This window comes from Trichoplax adhaerens, genomic scaffold, assembly GCF_000150275.1.
Source record: "Trichoplax adhaerens TRIADscaffold_6 genomic scaffold, whole genome shotgun sequence".
Lineage (NCBI taxonomy): Eukaryota > Metazoa > Placozoa > Uniplacotomia > Trichoplacea > Trichoplacidae > Trichoplax > Trichoplax adhaerens.
In genome coordinates, this window is record NW_002060948.1 from 1,043,903 (window position 1) to 1,065,049 (window position 21,147).

Genomic DNA, 21,147 nt, shown 5'->3' on the forward strand with positions numbered 1-21,147 from the left:
CCGGTGGTGGTTCCCTTGAGGTTTCTGGTCCGGCGACATGCATTTCCTTAGACCATTGCAGAGATATTATTTCAGTGACATACTGTGTACCATTAAATTGTATTATTGTAGGTGATATAGATGGACAAATTCATGTCGTTGATGCACATTCTTATGAACTTTTGAAAAGGACTCCAGTAGCAGGTAATGATTGACTGCTTAGTCTTCACCATATTGAGCTGCTTGACTATCCATGATTGGAATGGAGGATTGTGTATAAAAAGAGTATATCTTTTCTAATTGATCTAAACATAATCGCGATATCGAGTAGATGATTCATATAGCATATCCAATACGGTACAGTAGTTAGAATAATAATTTGGATAATTTCATGTTGGTCTGCTGCTCTACTGTCGAAATAAACATCCGTAACATTCGTACTTGGATAATATACTGTACTGTTGTTAGAATAGAAGACAATACTGTACCATGCAAACAGGGTTCCCCCATTTTCGCATGGAGAAAGAACATTGCCTGTACAGTAGTATACAGTAATGTTAGTCAACGAACTACTGTAGTAATTGCCATACTTATTAGTTTTTTGATTAATCAATGTCATTATAAACTTGATGGCCTTTCTTCGTCCAATCCTCTTGCACATAGGTTGTATACGTAGGTTAATATGATAGAGAAAATGTGCTAGCTACTTTTCTTTTTCGTGAATGATCTTTACAATAAGTCATTCACTGATTACACACGACTACTGAATTTATGCTAGACTAGTAAAGGATTTTATGATGCAGACGGTAGGATTGACATAATGAAATCATAGTTAGTATATTCTCCTGGGACAAGTAGTAATTTCAAGTTTTTACGCTATGATCTATTGAATTTTGAAGGACTCTAAGAAAAGATAGACTATAAGATAGTCAGCGATCTGGAGGTATCCTAAGATAATTCAGCTTGACTTCTCCCCATTCAATGTACTGCAGACGTTAATACATTTGATTAGAAGATGTACAGTATCTACATATAGCTACATTATATGATGACGCTTACATTACATTCTTCTACTCCTTGCATTGAGAATTTAGTCGTAGATACCCGAGGTCATTGATACATTTTCTAAATTACGCTATTGTACGCGTATTTGCAAATATCTTGACATTTTGACCCCTTTTCACAGGTAGGCGTACGGTGCCTACGATAAATAGTCATGTTACTGTATTAATTTAATGTTGTGCTTCATACTCGCTATCCAATTACGAGTATAGAGTGTTAGTGAAAATGATTAGATGATGATTCTTTACCTAGTGCTGTAATTAGATTCTCGCTAACATCATGTCAATATTAAATTACATCAACAAGATTATATTTCATAGTCTTGAGTTCTATCGTTCAATACCTTGGATCCATATTTGCTTACATAACGCGCTCTAGTTTTGATCGCCGTTGAAATGAATACTACTACTTATCAATTAGTAGTTTATGCTACTACAGTATTCCAACTTAATCAGTATGAGGTAACACTTTAGTGCTATCTTTTAAATTTCCTAGACATGCAAGAGTCGATCAAATCGAACAGACATGATGCTACCGATGATCGTATAACGCGCAGATTTATCTGTGATATTATTCCATCATAATGACATACTTAGGGCAGACTATGATAATAATAGTAATAAATAATTCTTTGAAAGTTTATGAAAATCTTTTGTCAGTTAACTACAATATATCGAAATGAATGCGTTACGGTACTGCTAGGTTACGATTACTGCGACTTTAAAATGTGTTATGATTACGAGATTACGTATGGGTAGCATATTATTCTTTGATTAACATTTATTATGAATGAGATAGTTTATAGCATCATCTTATTCATAAGCTGTATTTTATGCTAGCTTGGTCCTTTTTTGATAGGCATTAAATACTCATGTCTACATGCGGAACTGATAAAATGGAACATTATTACATACTTATAAATTAAGTTTAAATCTAGGTGTACTGAATGTAATTTTATTTCATATTTTCGTATAATACGTATGTTAAAATGAATATATCAAGAACAGCATTAAGTAATTAGTTTTGTTGATTATAATGATAATTATTATTACAGAAGAAGCGAGCCCTTCAAATACGCTAAAATGCGAGTGTATTGCAAAGTCTGACTGCCTTATAGTTACTTGTGGCCAAAAGATAGGCATGAGAAAAGCGATGAACGGCATATTTTTATTGGATACAATTCTACAAACTCCGGTGCAAAATAAAAGTCAGCCAATCTGTATAGATTTACAGCGTCATGAGGTCCGCATCGTACTATCGCGATAAGTGATCAATAACAGTTAGCGTTGTAAAGATATCATTGTATAAAATCTGCATTTTAATTCTATCGTATACACTGTAATTCAATGATCTTTCAACTAAATTGATCATATTCTGTCTTTACGAGATTATGTTCAGTCTTTCATTATTTTGCAATGGAAAAGCAGTTTTAAGAAGCTCACAACTTATCATTATTTCTATGATTCAGGCTGAACGCATGATAAAATATGTGGAAAACAATATTTCTTTGGATACAAATTTTGAAAATTCATGTAGGAAATTATACGATCAAATTACGGAATATTTGAATAATTACAAAGAGTATGATCGCAAATCTGCCAAAGTACGTATAGTAGCTCTTGATCGAAACCTTGTACTTTTAAAATACAGTCAAAGCGTAACGGTATACTATATATATTACGTTATATAATAGTGGTCAACGTGCTCGCTGACTTTGCAAGGAGATAGTTTTTTGTCGACCTTAGCTGAATTAATGAATATCTTGGAAAAAAAGATGAAATCTTCATTGCCATTATTGTCGTCATTAATGGAGCGTGTCAGTAAACTGTGTGGTACGGAAATGAGGCAATTGCGAGGTAGTGATCGATCAATTATGTATGCTGAACTTACGCGACTAAAATCATTTAAAGTTTGGCCGCATATGAACTATAAGTAAGTTGTCTATATGCCATATTGACTGAATATAGTTAGCACCTTATAGGTATCTATGTATTTATTATGGTCCTCTCGTGACGATACGATTTCGCTTTAATGTTAATTTTTAGATGGGCTGTGCCTAGAGCGATGGCTGAAGCGGGATTCTTCCATCAAGTAAAATATAATATATCCATTTAGCTATATTTTTTGTATTCGTTTTTGCCTATACATTTTCGTATATGATTTTGATACAATCTAAAGTATGGTGTATTATCTCGTTTTAACGGCTAATATAATTTAAATAACTATTCTACATAATCTCTTTTTCATTCTTTTTATCTATAATTATCAAAGCCGAACAGTTTAGGAGATGATCGTGTAAATTGTTTTACATGTAATTCTTGCTTAATAAATTGGGAGCCTTCAGATGAGCCTTGGTTAGATTAAGCTTACATATTATAAATTTAAACTTTTAAAGATTTATTATAGCTATGTTAACTTATATAATACTAGGTCTGAACATGAAAGACATTGTCCTAATTGTCCGTATGTAAAGAATGAGTATACGAAAAATATTCCATCATGGGGTAATGTTGCGTTACTAAAAATATGTTTGCAAAGTCTACGTTGTCAAGTTGTATTCATACAATTTGTTATTATTACTAGATTGTAATGGCACCTTAAAATATAGAATTTTATTCTTGTTTTGCAGTGTCCCTTGGCACTAGTATTGCCCGCTATATCGATGTTGATTCTACTACTGTGAGTAGTATTATAATTATTTTGAGTTATATTAATTTATCTAAGATATTAAAAATTGATTCATTATCCGTACTTCTTGCTTAATGTGGATTTTACTGAAACTGTTAAATATACCTAGGTTAGTTGCATTAGCAACAATCTGCATCGGCTACCTCTTATAGCTACAGCAATAGCATCTGATACTATTTTAATTTGGAATGTTATGCACGATCTTCAGGTATGTTTCAAGCCTTGACTAATTTGCTTAGATTATAGTCCTAAAGGGCATTTTGTGATCGTGCGTATTGTCTTTATGTTACATTTCAATTTTAGCTTCAGTTCGAAATAAATTTAGCGGCCTTGATAAGATACTCACACGCATCGTCCAAAGATAATAACCTCCCTCTTGCAACTCAAATATCCTCTTGTGACGAAAGCAAAGCCAAGCTAGTTGATGATAGATCTGCTGACGAAAATCAAATAGCAAATGACGTTAAAACCGTTCTTGGTTCGAAAAATGAATTATTTTTTTATAATTACATTAAATTAATGGGGCTTTTTAAAATGTTATATGATTATTAACTATATTCTCATATCTTATAATAGATACCAATACGAACTTGACGAATGTACTTCAAAAATCTAGACATGCTAAAAATTTATCGATAACGTCGATGTCCTTTATTGACAGTATTGATTTAGTCCGATCAGAAAATGATGGGAACGCTAATATTGTAAATGAAGACTTTAATCCAAATTCTCTTAGCCTAGTTTGTGGTGTTTCCGTATCAAAGGAGTTTTACTTGAGTGATCGTCTACTTTTGGTGATTCTTACCACAAGTCCTCAGTCTATGGCGGAAAACAACATTGGAAAGACCGATATCAATAGCGTTGCAGAATCTGGAGCTCCGCCAGATGAAGATAACTGGCTGATTGACATATCAGACTATAAATCGAATGCATCTGCTATAAAAGACGATGAAAGTGATTATTCTTCGCTAATTTCCCAAATGCTCCCTTGCTTACCTGATAATCACTCAGTTACGAGTAGTATTGGTACAAGAACTGAAGATGAATTATCTAGAAATGACGATGTTAGTGATCATTTAGCGAATAATAACTTAATTGAGCTACAAAACGAAAATATATTGCAGGTTGTCCAATTACCTTGTGGAAATAGTAGTTCTTTTGTAATTTCCTTTATCTCGACAACTTCCGATAATAAGTACGTCATCGTTGTAGTTTCTCCTCATGAATTGCCTTCTGGTAATAATGATAGAGACAATCATGGATTTGATGGTGGCTACTTATTTGTCTACGAAGTTGTATTATCAGAAAATGTAAAAAAGATATCCAAAAGACCATTACATAGTCTATGTATCGATTCAGTGGAAGAGTCTATTGTTAAGGCAGCGCTCATACCTAGAAATGAACTTCGCCGTGAAAATTTATCGAAGAGTAATGATTTTGACAATTATAATAAATTAGCTCACAGTCGTGATATCTTTATTGGCGCAACTAAAGGTGGAAGTCTGCATCTTTTTGACGCTGTCACGCTACAAGTAATAGCCTCGTATTCGTTTAGTGAGCTGATTTTGGATTTTAATGGCGAGCAATGTATGCAACTTTCTTATTGTGCTGCCGTGCAAAAATTATGTATTGCCTTCAAGGGTAGTCAATTGCACTTCCTTGACATGAATAAAATTGTACATATGCATAATCAGCTATATGAAAACGAAATAGCTAATGATGTAACTGATGGCCTAAAGACTAATGGTTAGTTCAGGAAAATCGGTTTATAGCAATTGATATTACTGTAAGTAAATCTTTTCTACATACTTTTTCTTATTATTTAGAAATATCGACAACGCTGTCGCAAGAGTTGTCATCTAAGATTAAAGATTTGATGCTATTTGCGTCATCGCTGGTTTGTCGGCCTACTGCAGATAAAGTTCAAGTTATTACTCCAGCAGGTTGGGTGATTTTTCAACCAAGCAGAAAAAGGGAATCAATCGTAAATATTATTGATGATAGTAGCAATTGGTGTGCTTGTAAATACGATGGGATAAGGTAATTAAATATACAGTGTTGCTGCCAATGACTACAGCTAATTTTAATTTTTACGATAATGAATATCAGAATCTAGGTTCTTTAATCATTTCATTATCATTCATTTCAATTCCAGTCTAACATCATCAGGTCGCAATTATGTGTTTGAATTGGTACTCTCTCGGCCATCTTATGTGAGCCACGTTAATGTTAAGGTTGTTATACCAGAAGAAGTAACTGGAAAATACGAAATCAGAGGAGCTTTACATGACAGCTATAATTATGTTAATACACTAAATGATTTACCAACTGGTGAAAATCCGTTGCAGACGAAGCTACACAGCTCAGTTAATGATGAAGGCGGTAAAACATATAGAGCCAAAGTTAGCAATATTGGATTAGTAAATAAAGCATCTACCGTTTTGTACCTTACCTTAAGCATTCGGAGTGATAGTAGCTCATATCATGATGGTAAAAATTCTTCAAACATGAACCCAGAAAGTAGTATGAAATCTCATTCGTGGCACGGATTGATGGTTTATCTAAATGCATACTCGTTTCTTGATGAGTCTGCAAAGGATATTGTTATTAGAAATAGTTTGCTCAATAGCGAAGACATTTACACATCAATCATAGAATCACTAGCCGGTAAAGAATTTCATACAGGAAATCTCGGAACAAGTTTGAAATCGAATCATGAGATGATATCTTGTACTACGATATCCTTAGATTTATTGATAAAGATATTAGCATACAGAGCTGGTATAGATGCTTCGTGAGTAACAAATTGCATGCGTATGTAGTTAGTAAATTAACTTTTACTGATATCTACTACTTTTGTTGTTTAGGGCTTTATCCTATATTCAACATTTGCAATTAAATCTTGAGCGTATATCCCAGAACTACATAATATTTAACAATAGAAGTTGTGCACATTTATTTGCAAGATTATTTATACAATGCTTAACGTAAGTGATACTTAAGTTTAAAGCATAGATAAAATTTCATTATTGTTGTTGTATCATGTTGATAAAGTAGGATCCACGTAATACTTGGACATATATAACTTTACTAAATGGGATTATTCTATCCGTATAATATTTGATGTGGTTATCATAGTTCCATTGCTAGCAAAAGTGCGAATTCTTTTCAGAATGAGGCACTGCGAGCTTTTCTGCGTATTCTGCCGAAGACAAGTGCAGCTGTCTCTTTTGAGGCTTTACAGTGGTATTTCCTGTTAATTTCCAATTGTATCAACAATGAAAACAGAGATACAGCTTTTGCTACATGCTGCCAATTTCTATCTGAATGCTGTTCCAGCTTATCTTCATCTTTAACCGAAGAGCATACTGTACTGCGATCATTGTAAGTTATTTGACTATATTTTGCATTTATTATGGTTGTTTATATCGATTTGTGAAATTTAATGTTTGATCGTAGCATTTGTGGTTTCGTTAAATTTGATGATCATAAAATGTTTTAATTTTTTTTTGACAGGTTTGGCTTATATGGTAATCCTCTAGAAGCGACAATTTATTCCTCACCACTCTCATTATTGCAGCCTCTCTTTACTAATTCGATGTTTGATAGAGCTTTGGGATCTAGACTACCTGGTATCGATTATTGCATCAACTGCTCAGAATTAAGCACTTATCTTGAAACTTTTGTCACTTATAAAGGTAAGGTATAGTGGTATTGATATGATACTATTTATACTTAGTATTGCGGTTGAGTAGATGTTTTAAAAGGCTGTTAAGCAATAGTATGATTCATAACATACTCATAATACAGTACTTATTATAGCGATACATATTCAAGCTTTATCTTGTAAAGTAAGGAATTGATTGTGTGTTCGTTAAGTAGATTTTCCGTCATCCTTTCTGGAGGCTGAGCCATTATTCTTTAAACATCATGCAGTAAGTTCTGGTGCCAAAGTTGAAATAGTGAAAGGTAAGATTAATGAATTACACAACTGGTATTGTAATGATTTCATTACAAACATTGCCTGTAATTAACGCTTAAATATCTAAATGCTATCGATGTACATTATACTCTGGTCTTATTTAAATTTTAGGCTTCAAGTCAATAAATTCGGGTGATTCACTGGATGCTTCTAACGAATTTTTCGAATATTATGATCACGATACGTTGTTTGAAGCCCCCGATAGCATAGATGATTATTATTTAGATAAAGAGGTAATTTATATTGAATGTGGTAGAGAAGCTTGAACGATAGTTTAATTGATTTAACATTCGTTCGTCGTATTATGTTACTAATTATTAGTTAATTATTGATTAACTTATTTAAATACTTAATACTTTATTTGCCATATATCGCTATCATCAGTTGGAGCAGTTGATTCCAGGCGGTAACATTAACATGAAGCCTTATAGTGGATCACTATTTGAACACAAAAAGTCGAAAGCATTGCTGAGAGATAGTAAGAAGAGTGGAATAGATAATTTATCAAGCTTGCCGCGAACACACGAAATCAAACTCAGTGTATGTATGAAATTTCAATTTTATTTCGCAACGTCGTTAGTGAAAAATTTTTAATTTTTTATCAGTCTGAGGTCTGAAGCCCATAATTACGACTGCATTATATTAGTAGCTATGTTACGGTCCATCCCAGGATTGGCCATAACAGCTATGCGTAGATCACTTGGATATTCTTTATTTAGATACTGAATACTTTTATAAAAATGATTGGCTTTTAGCCTCCTCCGTCGTTGGTTTTAATTGTAGAAAAAATATATTCCGGTTCCCGACACTATGTTACGATTGATTTTGGACGGCCTATAGCTCTAACGGATGTTGTTATACCTAGTTCTTCATACTTATCCGTAATTTATTTGGATGCTTGGTTAGATGGCGATAATGAGCGTAGACTATCAGTATCGACTGAAATTGGCAAAAAAAATTTTATACTAAATGACATAGTACCCCCAGTTCTATGTCGCTTCGTTAAGGTTATAAAAGTAACAATTTTTTATTATTGTTTTTACCAAACCTATATATTGTATACGCATAATGGATTTAAAAATATTCATTAATAATTAGCATTTTACTCAAATACACGCAAATAATCTTTCTTAATAGATTTCGATTATCGCTCGATCTCTTGGAACTACTGGTACAAGTGTTCGTATTTCCTTAGGCAACTTTTATGGAATTTCTTCGGTTCTACCATGGCAGAATGATATGCATCGAGCTTCTATTAACGGAAAACATGAATCGAATAATTTAGAGAGACAAATTTTTAGAAATTTAGAGGAATATCGTCAATCATTCCACTCTTTTCTAGATGATCTATGCTGCCGATATGAAATAGCATGTAGCTATTTTCGGGAGATATTAAATAAATCTGTTTCAGGTTCTGTTATGCAAAGGAACCATTTTGATCGATCAGCGTTTACTGAAGCATATTGCACTTGTATTAAACTTCAATTGCAACTAAATACTGGTAGCAGAATACTGGAGAGACTCGATGCAAATGCTATAGAATACGAAAAGCGAAGCTATGATTTCAATAGTAATCTTTGCCTTCAGTTGATTAACACCTTGCTATCAATAGCTAACTTTGATCAAATCAATCTGGATTCTTGTCATATATTCACGAAATATATGACGCGAGATTTTTGTAAATCGTTATTTATCGCTTTATGTGTAAATGGTTCACCGCTAGTTTGTGTTCGTACTGGGGCGCTATTGCTCCATATTTGTGGATCGCAGCCGTGGTGGGGAGAATTTTTAGCTGATATGCTTTATTGCTGTTATAGCAACATTTGGCGACGGAACTTGCATAATGAAAGGTATACTATAACATCCAATCTGGATTGTTAACGATTACGGATGATGTATTTGTCTTTGGTTTAGATATTTCTTTTTGTTATACACGTATTTTTACTCGTCGCAGGTTATTTAGCCTACTTGTTGATATGGGACGTAGATCAATAGAATTATCAAATAAGCACAGCACACTTCATGGCATATTGCAATTTACTTATAAAGTCTTAACCACGCGTCATGATGACGAAGATGAAAAGAATTCGATTGACTTTAATCTACTTTACTGGACGGTCATATTTATATCCGAATTACTGGATGGATTCACTCGAGGCAACCAACAAAAAAATGATAAGGGTAAGAGGATTTTATTTGTTATCAATACCAACCTATGCTGAATATTTTACTTTTAGGCTTTAGTATATGTACTGGGACATTTGAACTGGTACCTTATCTACCTTACAACTTATTCTATATTTTCATTAAATAACTTATTTTTCCTATTTATATTAATTTACGTAGATAAATCAAGGTGGAACTTTTTATTAATTAAAGAAGCATCCAATCTGCCTACTCCGCCGGCCAACCCTAAACAGAAACTTAAACGGTCTTATTTCTCTAACGCTAATAACGGAATCTTTAAAATATCCCCAACATTAAAAGAGGTGAGAAATATTACCTATATATTTTATGTTCGCAATAATAAAACTTAACAATAATTGAACAGGGATGGTACTTAACTGCTTGTATTATATATAAATTAAGCCATGTATTAGATCACTGATTGTATGTAATACGTAAACTATGTTTCATTTAAGAGCTATCTTGCACGAGATTCAACTACTTTAATGCTACTTAATTACCTATTATAATTATTATTCACAATATAATATCACACACTGCAATACGCGCATATCGCTTAAAGTTTAAGTCTTTCATGGATTCTATCTGACCTGATAGGAGTACAAAGATGATAATGATGGCAAGCCTGGTGCGTTTAATTCATCTGGTTCCACTAATGCTACGTTATTATCGGAGAACTTAGAACATTTACCGATAGCAGCTAGCTTAGCTAAAGATAGCGTCCAACCGGTTGTGAAAGAATTGATCGCTGTTATTCTTTCCTTAGATGTTGTTCAATGCGAAGATATCTTCACTGTGATATGCATGGTACAAGAATTTGTTGTTGATTATGTTATAGTAGAAAGTGTGAATGATTTACGCCAAATGAATTTTTATTAGGCTGTGCTGATTTTATCACTTTTACATAGGTTATAGCGCGGTTATGTTTATTAAGTTCTCCAGCAATAGTATTAGCTGAGCTATTAACAGAAGATCAACTTCTTGCATTGCTACATCAAGCTACATCTCATCAACGAACTGCTCCTTGGGTATCACATTCACTAAGTTGTTTATTATTAGATGTAACATCTGCTAGTTCAAGGAGATTAAATAGTGGCATTTCTTCACCGAAAAGGAAGCAAACCGGTAAGACATCCACCATAATTTTGAGAAGATCTCATATTAATGTTGCTCGAGTAAATGTTCGTAATTTTTAAGTAGATACCCGTGACAATTCCGTTAAGTCAAAGAACTCCAGTAACACTGCTTCAGAAGCTAATAAACCCAGCAAATCAAGTAATCTATCTCAGATAGAACAGTCTGAATCATTAAATATTACATTGTTGGAAGAATCACACGGTAACTCTTCATTTAATATTTGGTCATATGAAAGTGGACATAAATCCGCTAGTGACCCGAACAATCGTGGAACTGATCCTGAACAAACTACTGCCTCTTCAGTTGATAACCAGATATGTCTGGATTTACGTTTAAATGATCAGATGGGTCAAATTGCGGAAATAAAACTAATGTCTCGATGTATTGATCATGGTCTGTTTTTAAAGAATTGTTTGAAAGGTCCCATCTTACGAAGTAACAGTTCATCACAAAATTTTGATAACACATTAACTGGTACAGTCAATAATGTAACGGACAATACTGCGGTGATGCTATCAAAAACTTTTAATAACTTTTTTCAACGCAATTTTCACAACGATGATGACCTTAAATTTTTACTCAAGCTTTGGTTACAGTTAAGTGTGCTGCTACCGTTTAGCAATTGGAAACAAACGCACTTAAGTTTGGTTATGAATAAGGAAACGATTGGCATAATAATCAAGCGCATATGCAGAAAACAGTCAATTTCGGTTTCAATATGGCATGTCCTTTTCAAGTGCTTAATTATAATATATGAAACATATAATGATACCCCGGATGAATTGTTGCAAGAATTGTTAATACACTTTTTCTCAGCTGTTAATTCTACTGACAAAAGTGAACATAAAATTGGGCAATCAGTTATCCTAACGGTTAATCAATTTTTAGTAGCTCTTGCTGGCAGAGACGCTGATTTAATCTGTTCTGAAGTAAAATACAAAAGAATTATGTTGAAGGTTCTTGTTAATCTTACCAATTCAGGGTAAAATTTTTATTTGCAGCCTTTATAGACATAATATTTAACTTAAAGATCTAATTTTAATTCAATATGCTTACAAACATCAAAAGTTAGAATGCTAAAAAGATGTGTTGTTATTTGATTTGTGATAATATAGAAATTCAACGACACCTAAAGGAATAATTTGCCAACAATCTGGTCCGCTGGATGCGCAAGTGATGTTTCTTAAATATATGATTAAAAATATGCCGACGAAAGCCAATGAGATCGATTTGGATGACATTATTCAACTTTATCGAAATACTAGCCTCTTGATATTATCTCATATAATCTCTGCAAAGTCAACATCAGATAATCACTCCGTTCTATTTGAACAAATCCTTCTGACGCTATTAGCTTACTGTACTAGACTCGCTCGCTTATCATTGGTTGACAATTTACAGGAAGATCAACATGAAGTAAAAAATCCAGCAACTGTGGCTAATATAGTACTAGATGAACCCGATATTATTACTGTATTTCTTCTAATTCTAAATCAAATTGATGATAAATATATTGGCATGAAAATATCTGGAGGTGTAGCCTTGAAATTAACTAAACACCATAGCCATCAAGATATGGTTGTATCTATTGCCGATTGGGTGCTAATGCTTATGTGTGCACTATTTAAAGGAGACGAACGAAAATTAGTAAAATCTATTATTGAAGTTTTCAATGGAAAATCTATAAATAACATATTTCTTAAACGCTCTATTACCAATTATTTGTCGGATGCTCTGTTTCTTTTTGTTCAATTAGTACTTGAACATGAAGCTAGTAGAACAAACTTTATGGAATCGGGTTTGTAGACAGATTTATTAATGAAAAGGTAATTGTTACTAAGATCGGTAATATTAATATTTATAAAAATCTTATTAGGTGGCGGAGAATTATTATGTCATAACTTTCTGGAATCAGCTAACGACTCTTACGGATTATCAGTGCAATTGCTTCCACCAGTGCCTAATTTATTATGTGATCCGCAAGTTAAATCCGCTTATGCAAAATATGTCTCCGGAAATTTAGTGAACTTTGCCCCTTTCTGTGAGCTATTTTAGTTGTTATAGTCGTTTAAGTAATTGATTAATATTACATTATATTATCATTTCAGGTAAGATTGTCTGTTCATCTTCGAGATCATCATCACCTAATATTTTATTGACGTCATCACTACGAAGTAGACGTCCTAGATCGGCATTATGGCGATTTCAATTCAATACAGGAGAAAGTTCATGCGATTTAATTCTTGAACTTCCTCATGTTATTCTGTTGTCGGAGCTGCACATTACACCTTATGTCTATTCCTTATTAAGTAAGATACATTCACTATATAAATTATTCATCGACAAGTGCTAAACTAATGATAAATTTTCAAACATGTGTTACTTAACAGTTAATATCTTATATGGTAGATTCTCCAAGCGCTGCAGCCATTGAAATTTCTGACAATAAAGCATTACTTTCTCCTGTCTCTTATCCCGTTCAATGCTGCGGATTAAAAGTCATTAAACTAAAACTACCCAAACCCGAAATTGCTCGAGTAAATATGTATATTGATATGGCATCTGACTTAATATTTAACAATTTATTATTGCATGTCCCCTGTTTTTAGTGTAAAGAATTTGCTGTTTTCTGTTTTGTAGTGCATCAGAATTCAATTACTGCGACCACGCGATTCAGATAATATAGGGTTAATGCAAATAGCTGTACTGGGAAGGATGCCGTTTCTTTCTGAAGATCAAACTGTTACGCCAAATAGAATTGATGAAGATTTTAAATCGAGGTATGATCTCTTCTGCTTTGCTATGAAATACTGGATATTTTTTGTCGTAAAATTATACTGGTACTGTTAATAAAGGCACAGCTTATAACAATAATATCTATTTATTTTATTTTTTTTCTGAATTATCTATTTAGTCTATATTGGTTAGGCTTGATCTACTCATGCTTAAATGATAAGTCCGATATAGTTAATAGCACTTTATGTCCTAAAATTGCAAGTATGCCATCATTTATTCATAAATGTGCACGCCTGTTAGGAGTTAACAGCCTTAGGTATGATTGATTGATTTTTTATTTTATTATTGCTATGGTTTGTATTACTAATACGTATTCTAATTTTATTTTATTTTGATTTAGTAATGACGATCATATAAAGATCGAACAGATATTACTAAGGGTTGCTTCGAGTTCACCCGATTGCGCTTTATCATTATTACGAATGCTACTTTACCAAAACAGAAATAGTCCATTGTTATCATACTACGCTGGTGCTTCTTCTGTTTACACTATTTACCAGTTAGGTATTTCTGATGTCCCTACTGGTCGAGAAAGGTATTTAGTGAATGTCTTTGATAAAAGATCCTTATGCTATTGAAATTAATCTCCTTATTCTGTTTCTGCAACTACAGATTAAAATTAATTGCCGGATGGTTAGAAAATATTAGTGGTAAAACACCGAGTATTCTTCTGCGTACCGTAGCAAGTATATTGTGGCAATTTAAGGAAACGGAATGCCGTCTTTGTGATGTCATTAATGTGGATTTAATTAAGTTAGTTTAATGTATTTTTGATAAGGAAACATTTCGATCTAATTTATATAAATACCATTTTAATTTTTTTGCTTTACTAGATCATTATGCAATACGGCTTTATCTTTAAATCGTGATAGAGAATCACAAAAAGCTATTGGCCTGCTAATATGTGCGATATGCCATGCTGAGAATTCTTTCACACCCGTAACAATTGAATATTTGCAGCTGTCATCTATTTTTGCTTTAAGATCCGAGAACGAAATTCATGGTCGTTTGTTACTTTCTTCTTTCATATGCCAATCCACATTTGTTGTTGAATTTATCTTACAGCAAGAAATCATATCAAAATTTGTAGTGTACGTGACGAAATTTTTCGAATTATTATCGCAAGGCCAGCCCAATTTAATGAATGAAGTTCGTCGGAAATGTTCTAGGCTTGTTACTATCATTGACTTTATTTCAGAGTTGTGCTTGCAGCCAAAAGCCCAGCAGTGGTTTGGGGATGAACCAGCTCTGTGTATGTGGAATTCTATTATTAAAGGCTTATGTACTCATCAGGATAAGCCATTATTGTGTCAACTGCCTAAACGTGACAGAATTGACATTGAAACAGCAACCATTTTACTGGTAAAACGGTTTACATCTCATAATTATCCGAATCAACAAAAGATTGTTGATATTATATATCGCCTTTTAGCCGTTAAAAATCACGATGATGGAAAATCTCTACAGTATCCTCGACAGTGTATCATTCCTAATTTTTTTAGGAAATTACTCGCTCAAGTCATACTGCGAGATGAGTGCATCAATCTACAAATCAGATATTTTAAACCTCTGGAAGAATTTTCATTTCAAAGTAGTTTATCTCATCCTCGATTTACAATCGATCGCAAGAAGTATCTTTTTGAAGCAAAATTATCTGATAGCATCCATACTTTGATCGGTCCACTTTTAAATGAAAAAAATAATGTTATCATGGATAAAAAATTAGAACAGGCTGTCCAAAAGCAGCTAAGTAAGACTAAAAATGCTGGTGATGTTGAAGGCTATGGTGTTAAGATGGTATCAATTCCAGCCAGTCAAAGATCATTAGATCAACTTGATAGTAATGACGATAATGATACCAGTGATGAAGAAGGATCATATGTAATATATTTCGGAGATTTTGCCTTTTTATTAAACTCGAAAGCGAAAAAATGCACAATTTCTCAAATTCTTCAGTATTTGATTGATAAAGAAGTGATCAATTTATCACAACCTATTATTGAGTTATACGTTTGTACCCACGATCTACCGAGACCGCCATCTCTACCAGGTACAGTATATTGTACAGTAGAAATAGTAATGGTAGGAAATATAATTTTTACTAAATTGTAGACGGTTGTTATTACATTAATATAAATTTATCATTAAAATTGTATAGCTATACAACAATTGGACTGGTCAACACTTGCTCCTCTTCCATCGTTTTTAAGTACTTTCATTAAGGCTGGCTGCGCGCAAATATTGGGCAATAGAATTATCCCATCAATCAACGTTAACAACATTTATAGCTACTTGACTCCAATTCTTAAAACACTCTCTACTAATATTATGGCTGCTATGCCGCCGCATTCTTTATTAAGTTTTGGAATGTTTCTGAATTTGAATGGATTTGCTGAAAAGTTATTAAGTAATGAGACAAGCGCCAGATGGTTGTTTAGGCTAACTTCTGGGGTGGAAATTAGTACTGAAGGAGGTATGTCATGCGTAGATGTAATAAATTTTGTATTTGCGTATTTCAGACAAATTGAACGAATAAATTTTGTACAAATAGAATTACTTAGTTATAATTTGGATATTTTGGGATTCTTTTTCATTGTAGGGAATATCTCTACGGTTGCTGGTAAACTGTCCCTACCACTGAAGCCATTCACAGCATTGGAATCTTTATTTCATGAAATACAGTTTTCTTGCAGCGAAGGGATAGATTTACGGACGGAAGCTATCGAACTTGGAATTATGCACTTACTCATTACATGTTTAAAGATATTTGGTCACCTTGAACCGTTTATATCAATAGATCAGAATTCGGTAGGGAAGCCGATTGCTAGTGCGATATACTTGTAACGTGCATTAAGCTTGTAGGCGCGGATATATTAAGGTGCTCTTTTATTAATAGGAGACTCAACAGCTGGAACATTCCGGTGTATCTTGCAGCGACGTGCTAGGAAATAATGACCCAATGTCTTCTCAAAGGGAAAAAAGCAGAGACCATGATTTATACTATATGGCAAAAGGGACAGGATTTGGAACAGGATCGATTGCGTCTAACTGGGATGTGGATCAACTGCTCATAGTTCAACAAATTGAAGAGTCTCATATTAACGCTATTTTGAATGTATGATTTTTAGAGTAGTTGTCTACAAATAAATATATTAAGCTTTCGTTTTTTTAATTTTTCATATTTGTTTATTATTAATAGGTGATCACATCCTTTCTGGAATATGACAAATCAACCTATTTATCGTTAGATACAAGAGTAAAAGATACGATATCCACAATTCTTAAGAAATTAGCTCTATTATTTAAAGAATCGAACTTTGTGGTTTTTATTAATAATTGTCTAAGGAATGACTCTGGTTAGCATTCTACTTTGCAATTCTCGAATACTTAATCAACCTAAAATTAAATTTTTAAAAATCTTTATGTTAGTTTTAGATATTGCACACCATATTCCGATGTATCAGTCTTTATTAAATGTCGTACGTAATATTGCAAAATGGCCGACGTTAATTCCGCTACTAGCTCCGGACGTCACCTCAAGCGAAGGCTCTGATGGCGTCGTAGATTTTATTAAAAATTTAAAAAGCTGCATCGAAATTTATTTGGGAAGATTAAGGTGCTATTAATGCCTATACAGGAACGAATACGTTTATCATTCATAAAATTGTTGTTATTTAATTCCTTTTTGCATTAATTATTAGGCCAAGTAAGAAAGGTACTTTTAAAAATGGCGATAAAATGATAGATGAAGGTAAGTTAACACCGGATTATGTGATGGCAACAAAGCTCTTCGAATATTGAATCGACAATATAATACTGAATGGGATGGTGAGACCTTATTCAGTAATTTTATTGTAAACATTTATTTCAGGATTGCAGAAAGAAAACAAAGAAGATCAGGACAGAAAAAACATTGCTTCCTTGATTCCGAATATTTTAACTACTTTAGAGATAGTCGAAAATGGTATTGCTTCTTATAGAAATGTGAATGAAGATATGCCAACGTTGGTTAACACGAATGCTGATATTAATGAAGAGCAACATGATGGTGATAGTGATCAAAATTATGTGGCAAAGATGAGATCGTTGCAGTTTGGTAGGCTATTCATAGATGATTGTTAACTAATTTAATTCAGTGTTCGAACTTGACGAATATTTGATGGATCGGCTTCGTTGTTGATTTAATAATATACTATTTTTTCTTGCTACATTTTAAGATACTTACTGTATCACAACTGAAACGGATGAAAATGAAACGATATTTAACGTTCGCTATCACTATGCATCAGCCGTGCGTTCAGCAATAGCTAATGGTAGCGATTCTGGCAGTTCGGAGAGGGCTAGAAGGCTAGCTCAGGAAGCTGCGGCTTTGTCGAATTCCTTACCATTATCTGCCAGTTCTAGTGTGTTTGTCAGATGTGATGAAGAACGGCTAGACATAATGAAGGTAGGTCGGTACTATCTTACTTAGTTTGCAGCCAAACTAGTAATATATTAATATACTATACATGTAGGTTATAGTTACGGGTCCTAGTGGAACACCATACGCAAACGGTTGCTTTGAATTTGATACCTACTTTCCGCCAGAATACCCAAATGTTCCTATGCAAATAACATTAATAACTACTGGTAATCATACCGTAAGATTCAATCCTAACCTTTACAACGAAGGCAAGGTAATTTTAATGCTCTGTACTGTAATACCATTTAATGTTGTCCATGGATGATTTTACATTGATATTCTAAAGCTAATTAGCTGATTAATGGAAATAACTTTAAACCCTAATAGGTATGCCTGAGCATACTGAATACATGGGTTGGTAGACCAGAAGAAAAATGGAGCCCTCAGACCTCGAATTTTTTACAGGTTAACTTTTAAAGCCGTAATTAATTATTGGCTGTTGCATCAACATTGAGTTTATTTCGATTTTGTATAGGTCCTAGTTTCGATTCAGTCGTTGATTCTGGTATCTGAACCTTATTTTAATGAGCCTGGATATGAAAGGTCATATAATACCCCTCATGGTCAGCAAGCGTCGTTAGAATATAGCGCAAATATTAGACAAGCGACAGTTCGTTGGGCAATGTTGGAACAATTGCGTAATCCACCGTCAGGCTTTGAAGATGTAGGTACCAGTTTGTATTCGCTGTTTATTTTGTGAGTGCTGATAACTGCTAAAAACTTACTTTAGGTAATACAAAGTCATTTTGCAATGAAACGAAGTGAGATTTTAAAACAATGTCAAAACTGGAGAGAAGAGTATGAAGATATCGTAAAAAATCACAGCAAAAAAGCAAGTAAAGCGTTCGTGAATAGTCTGGAACTTCTAAAAAAGCACATTAATAAGTTACAGGAAGAATTGAAGAAATTATAATTATTCATTTAATAAATTAGAATGGTATTGCTTTGCAGTATTGCGAGCGTGATATATAATCGTTTACTCATTGTACAGCGTTACGTATATTCCTTCATATCTACAAATAGTACTATCTAATCTGCAGCAGAATGTTCAGCATGCATAGTATTAAGAGATTTGCCACATCATCTAAATAAAATGTTATCCTTTGCTTTGCTTACCAAGTCTATTCTGACTTATGGGTTAGTTAAATATGATATCTTATCATTATTTTTGTTATATCCTATCGTAAGTCAATACCTGTATGCTATGAACATTATTATTAATGATGATCTAGCGCATATGTTCCAATTACAATTTTAAATGCAAAATATATATATAAGTGCTACATACGTATAAAAAAGCTCAAAAATTAATCAATGAATCAGTTAAATTGTTTTTACGATTTTAATATGACATCAACTAATACATGTATACTTTCAATAGAAGTGTACGAAGTAGCAAGAATAATGTTCATACTGCAACTGTTTATGTAGCAGTTGTCGATTTTTGTTAATTAATCACAATGTAGTAAATGAATTTTGCATCTACTGTTGTGAAAATGGGGATACGAAGAGATTGGGTTATGATGAATCTTTCACTTTTTTTAAAGAAAATTGAAAGAAGTATTAAAATTATATGTTTGATTTAAAAAGCGAACAATAAACCGTATAGTAATAAGAAGTTTTAATTGATGAAATATGGATGTCAAACACTGCGTAATAGCATAATATTGGATTAGTATTAAGTAACAAATTCTGGTAAATTAATTACTGTACTCCTAAAATATCAATAGGTCACTTGATAGCTGAAACACATTTTACTGTAAGTATACTAAATTGAGGAGCATTTTTGTAAACGAAGAAATCTTAGTTCATTTGGTGTCGGAAATCAAACTTTGCTTAAAGATGGTATGGTATGGCATTTTTTGATGCCTAGCTAATTTTAACCCTACTACTATATATCGTATGTAATATACGAGTATAGATTCCTATATTTACTGCATACTTAGATCAATATTTCTTCGCGCTTTTCGAATATATATTTACCGCTTCATTAAGTATATCCTTGATCGATTATTACTTAAAATTGGTAGAAGGTGCATTCGCTTTTAATCAGATATAAATATTTACACAAATGATAGCTACGAACTGAGGAATATTTACTTATCGTTTTTAATTCATTTCTCGTAAATACGCGTATATAACTAACTACTCAGATTTGTAATTTTTCATTTATCAATAAATATTACAGCTGCTATACAATCTGATTCCTTGCCTAATCAGGTATAGTAGTCATGATGAACTATTCTTAAGACTATCAAGGGGCGTTATATCAATAAATTAATATGCTGTCCATATCGTCACGTCATGAGAATCTATGTGCAAGATGAAATCAATCATTTACAACTTTCGAACATTTCTATACAGTATACTCTATTGATAAATTACGTTACTTTTTATAGGTAGGAAAATCTGAAATAGGTTTATCAATAGTATAATTAAAATTCTATTGATAGTAAATTTACTCCAAATGAAGAAACACTACAGCTATCATGCAATTTGATTTTCTCAGCCATGTTAAAATATGAGTACACAATTTGATATTAAAATACCGTACGAAAACAGCAGTGATAATGAAACATATTTATTAGGTTATACGTATGCCGCTTGTATACTACTGTACAAGTGTACATACGATATCACGGCAGAACAGGCTAAACACCAACGTTATCGAGGCTTTACATATAATAGTGTGTTGTTAATATATTAATTAATGTCATTGCAGTCTATGATTTAAAATTGATCGATTAAAGATCACAAAACCGAGATAATTTAGTGAATGCTTAGGGCTACTGTGTTGGCTTTACAAATAATAATGATAATATAATAATTAGTTGATAGAAGCGAATGTCAAACT

At 32.9% G+C, this 21,147-nt stretch overlaps 1 protein-coding gene across 1 annotated transcript; it reads left to right on the forward strand.

Moving 5' to 3' along the window:
- Nucleotides 1–16,159: 16,159 nt before the first annotated feature.
- TRIADDRAFT_26979 (uncharacterized protein) lies at nt 16,160–19,206 on the forward strand (the record flags this gene model as incomplete). Its single annotated transcript, XM_002113199.1, has 12 exons — nt 16,160–16,304; nt 16,431–16,671; nt 16,805–16,946; nt 17,031–17,187; nt 17,261–17,447; nt 17,533–17,582; nt 17,724–17,927; nt 18,049–18,278; nt 18,346–18,507; nt 18,621–18,698; nt 18,769–18,957; nt 19,024–19,206. The coding sequence occupies 12 exons, from the start codon at nt 16,160–16,162 to the stop codon at nt 19,204–19,206; spliced, it is 1,968 nt and encodes a 655-aa protein (XP_002113235.1).
- Between the last annotated feature and the right edge of the window lie 1,941 nt (nt 19,207–21,147).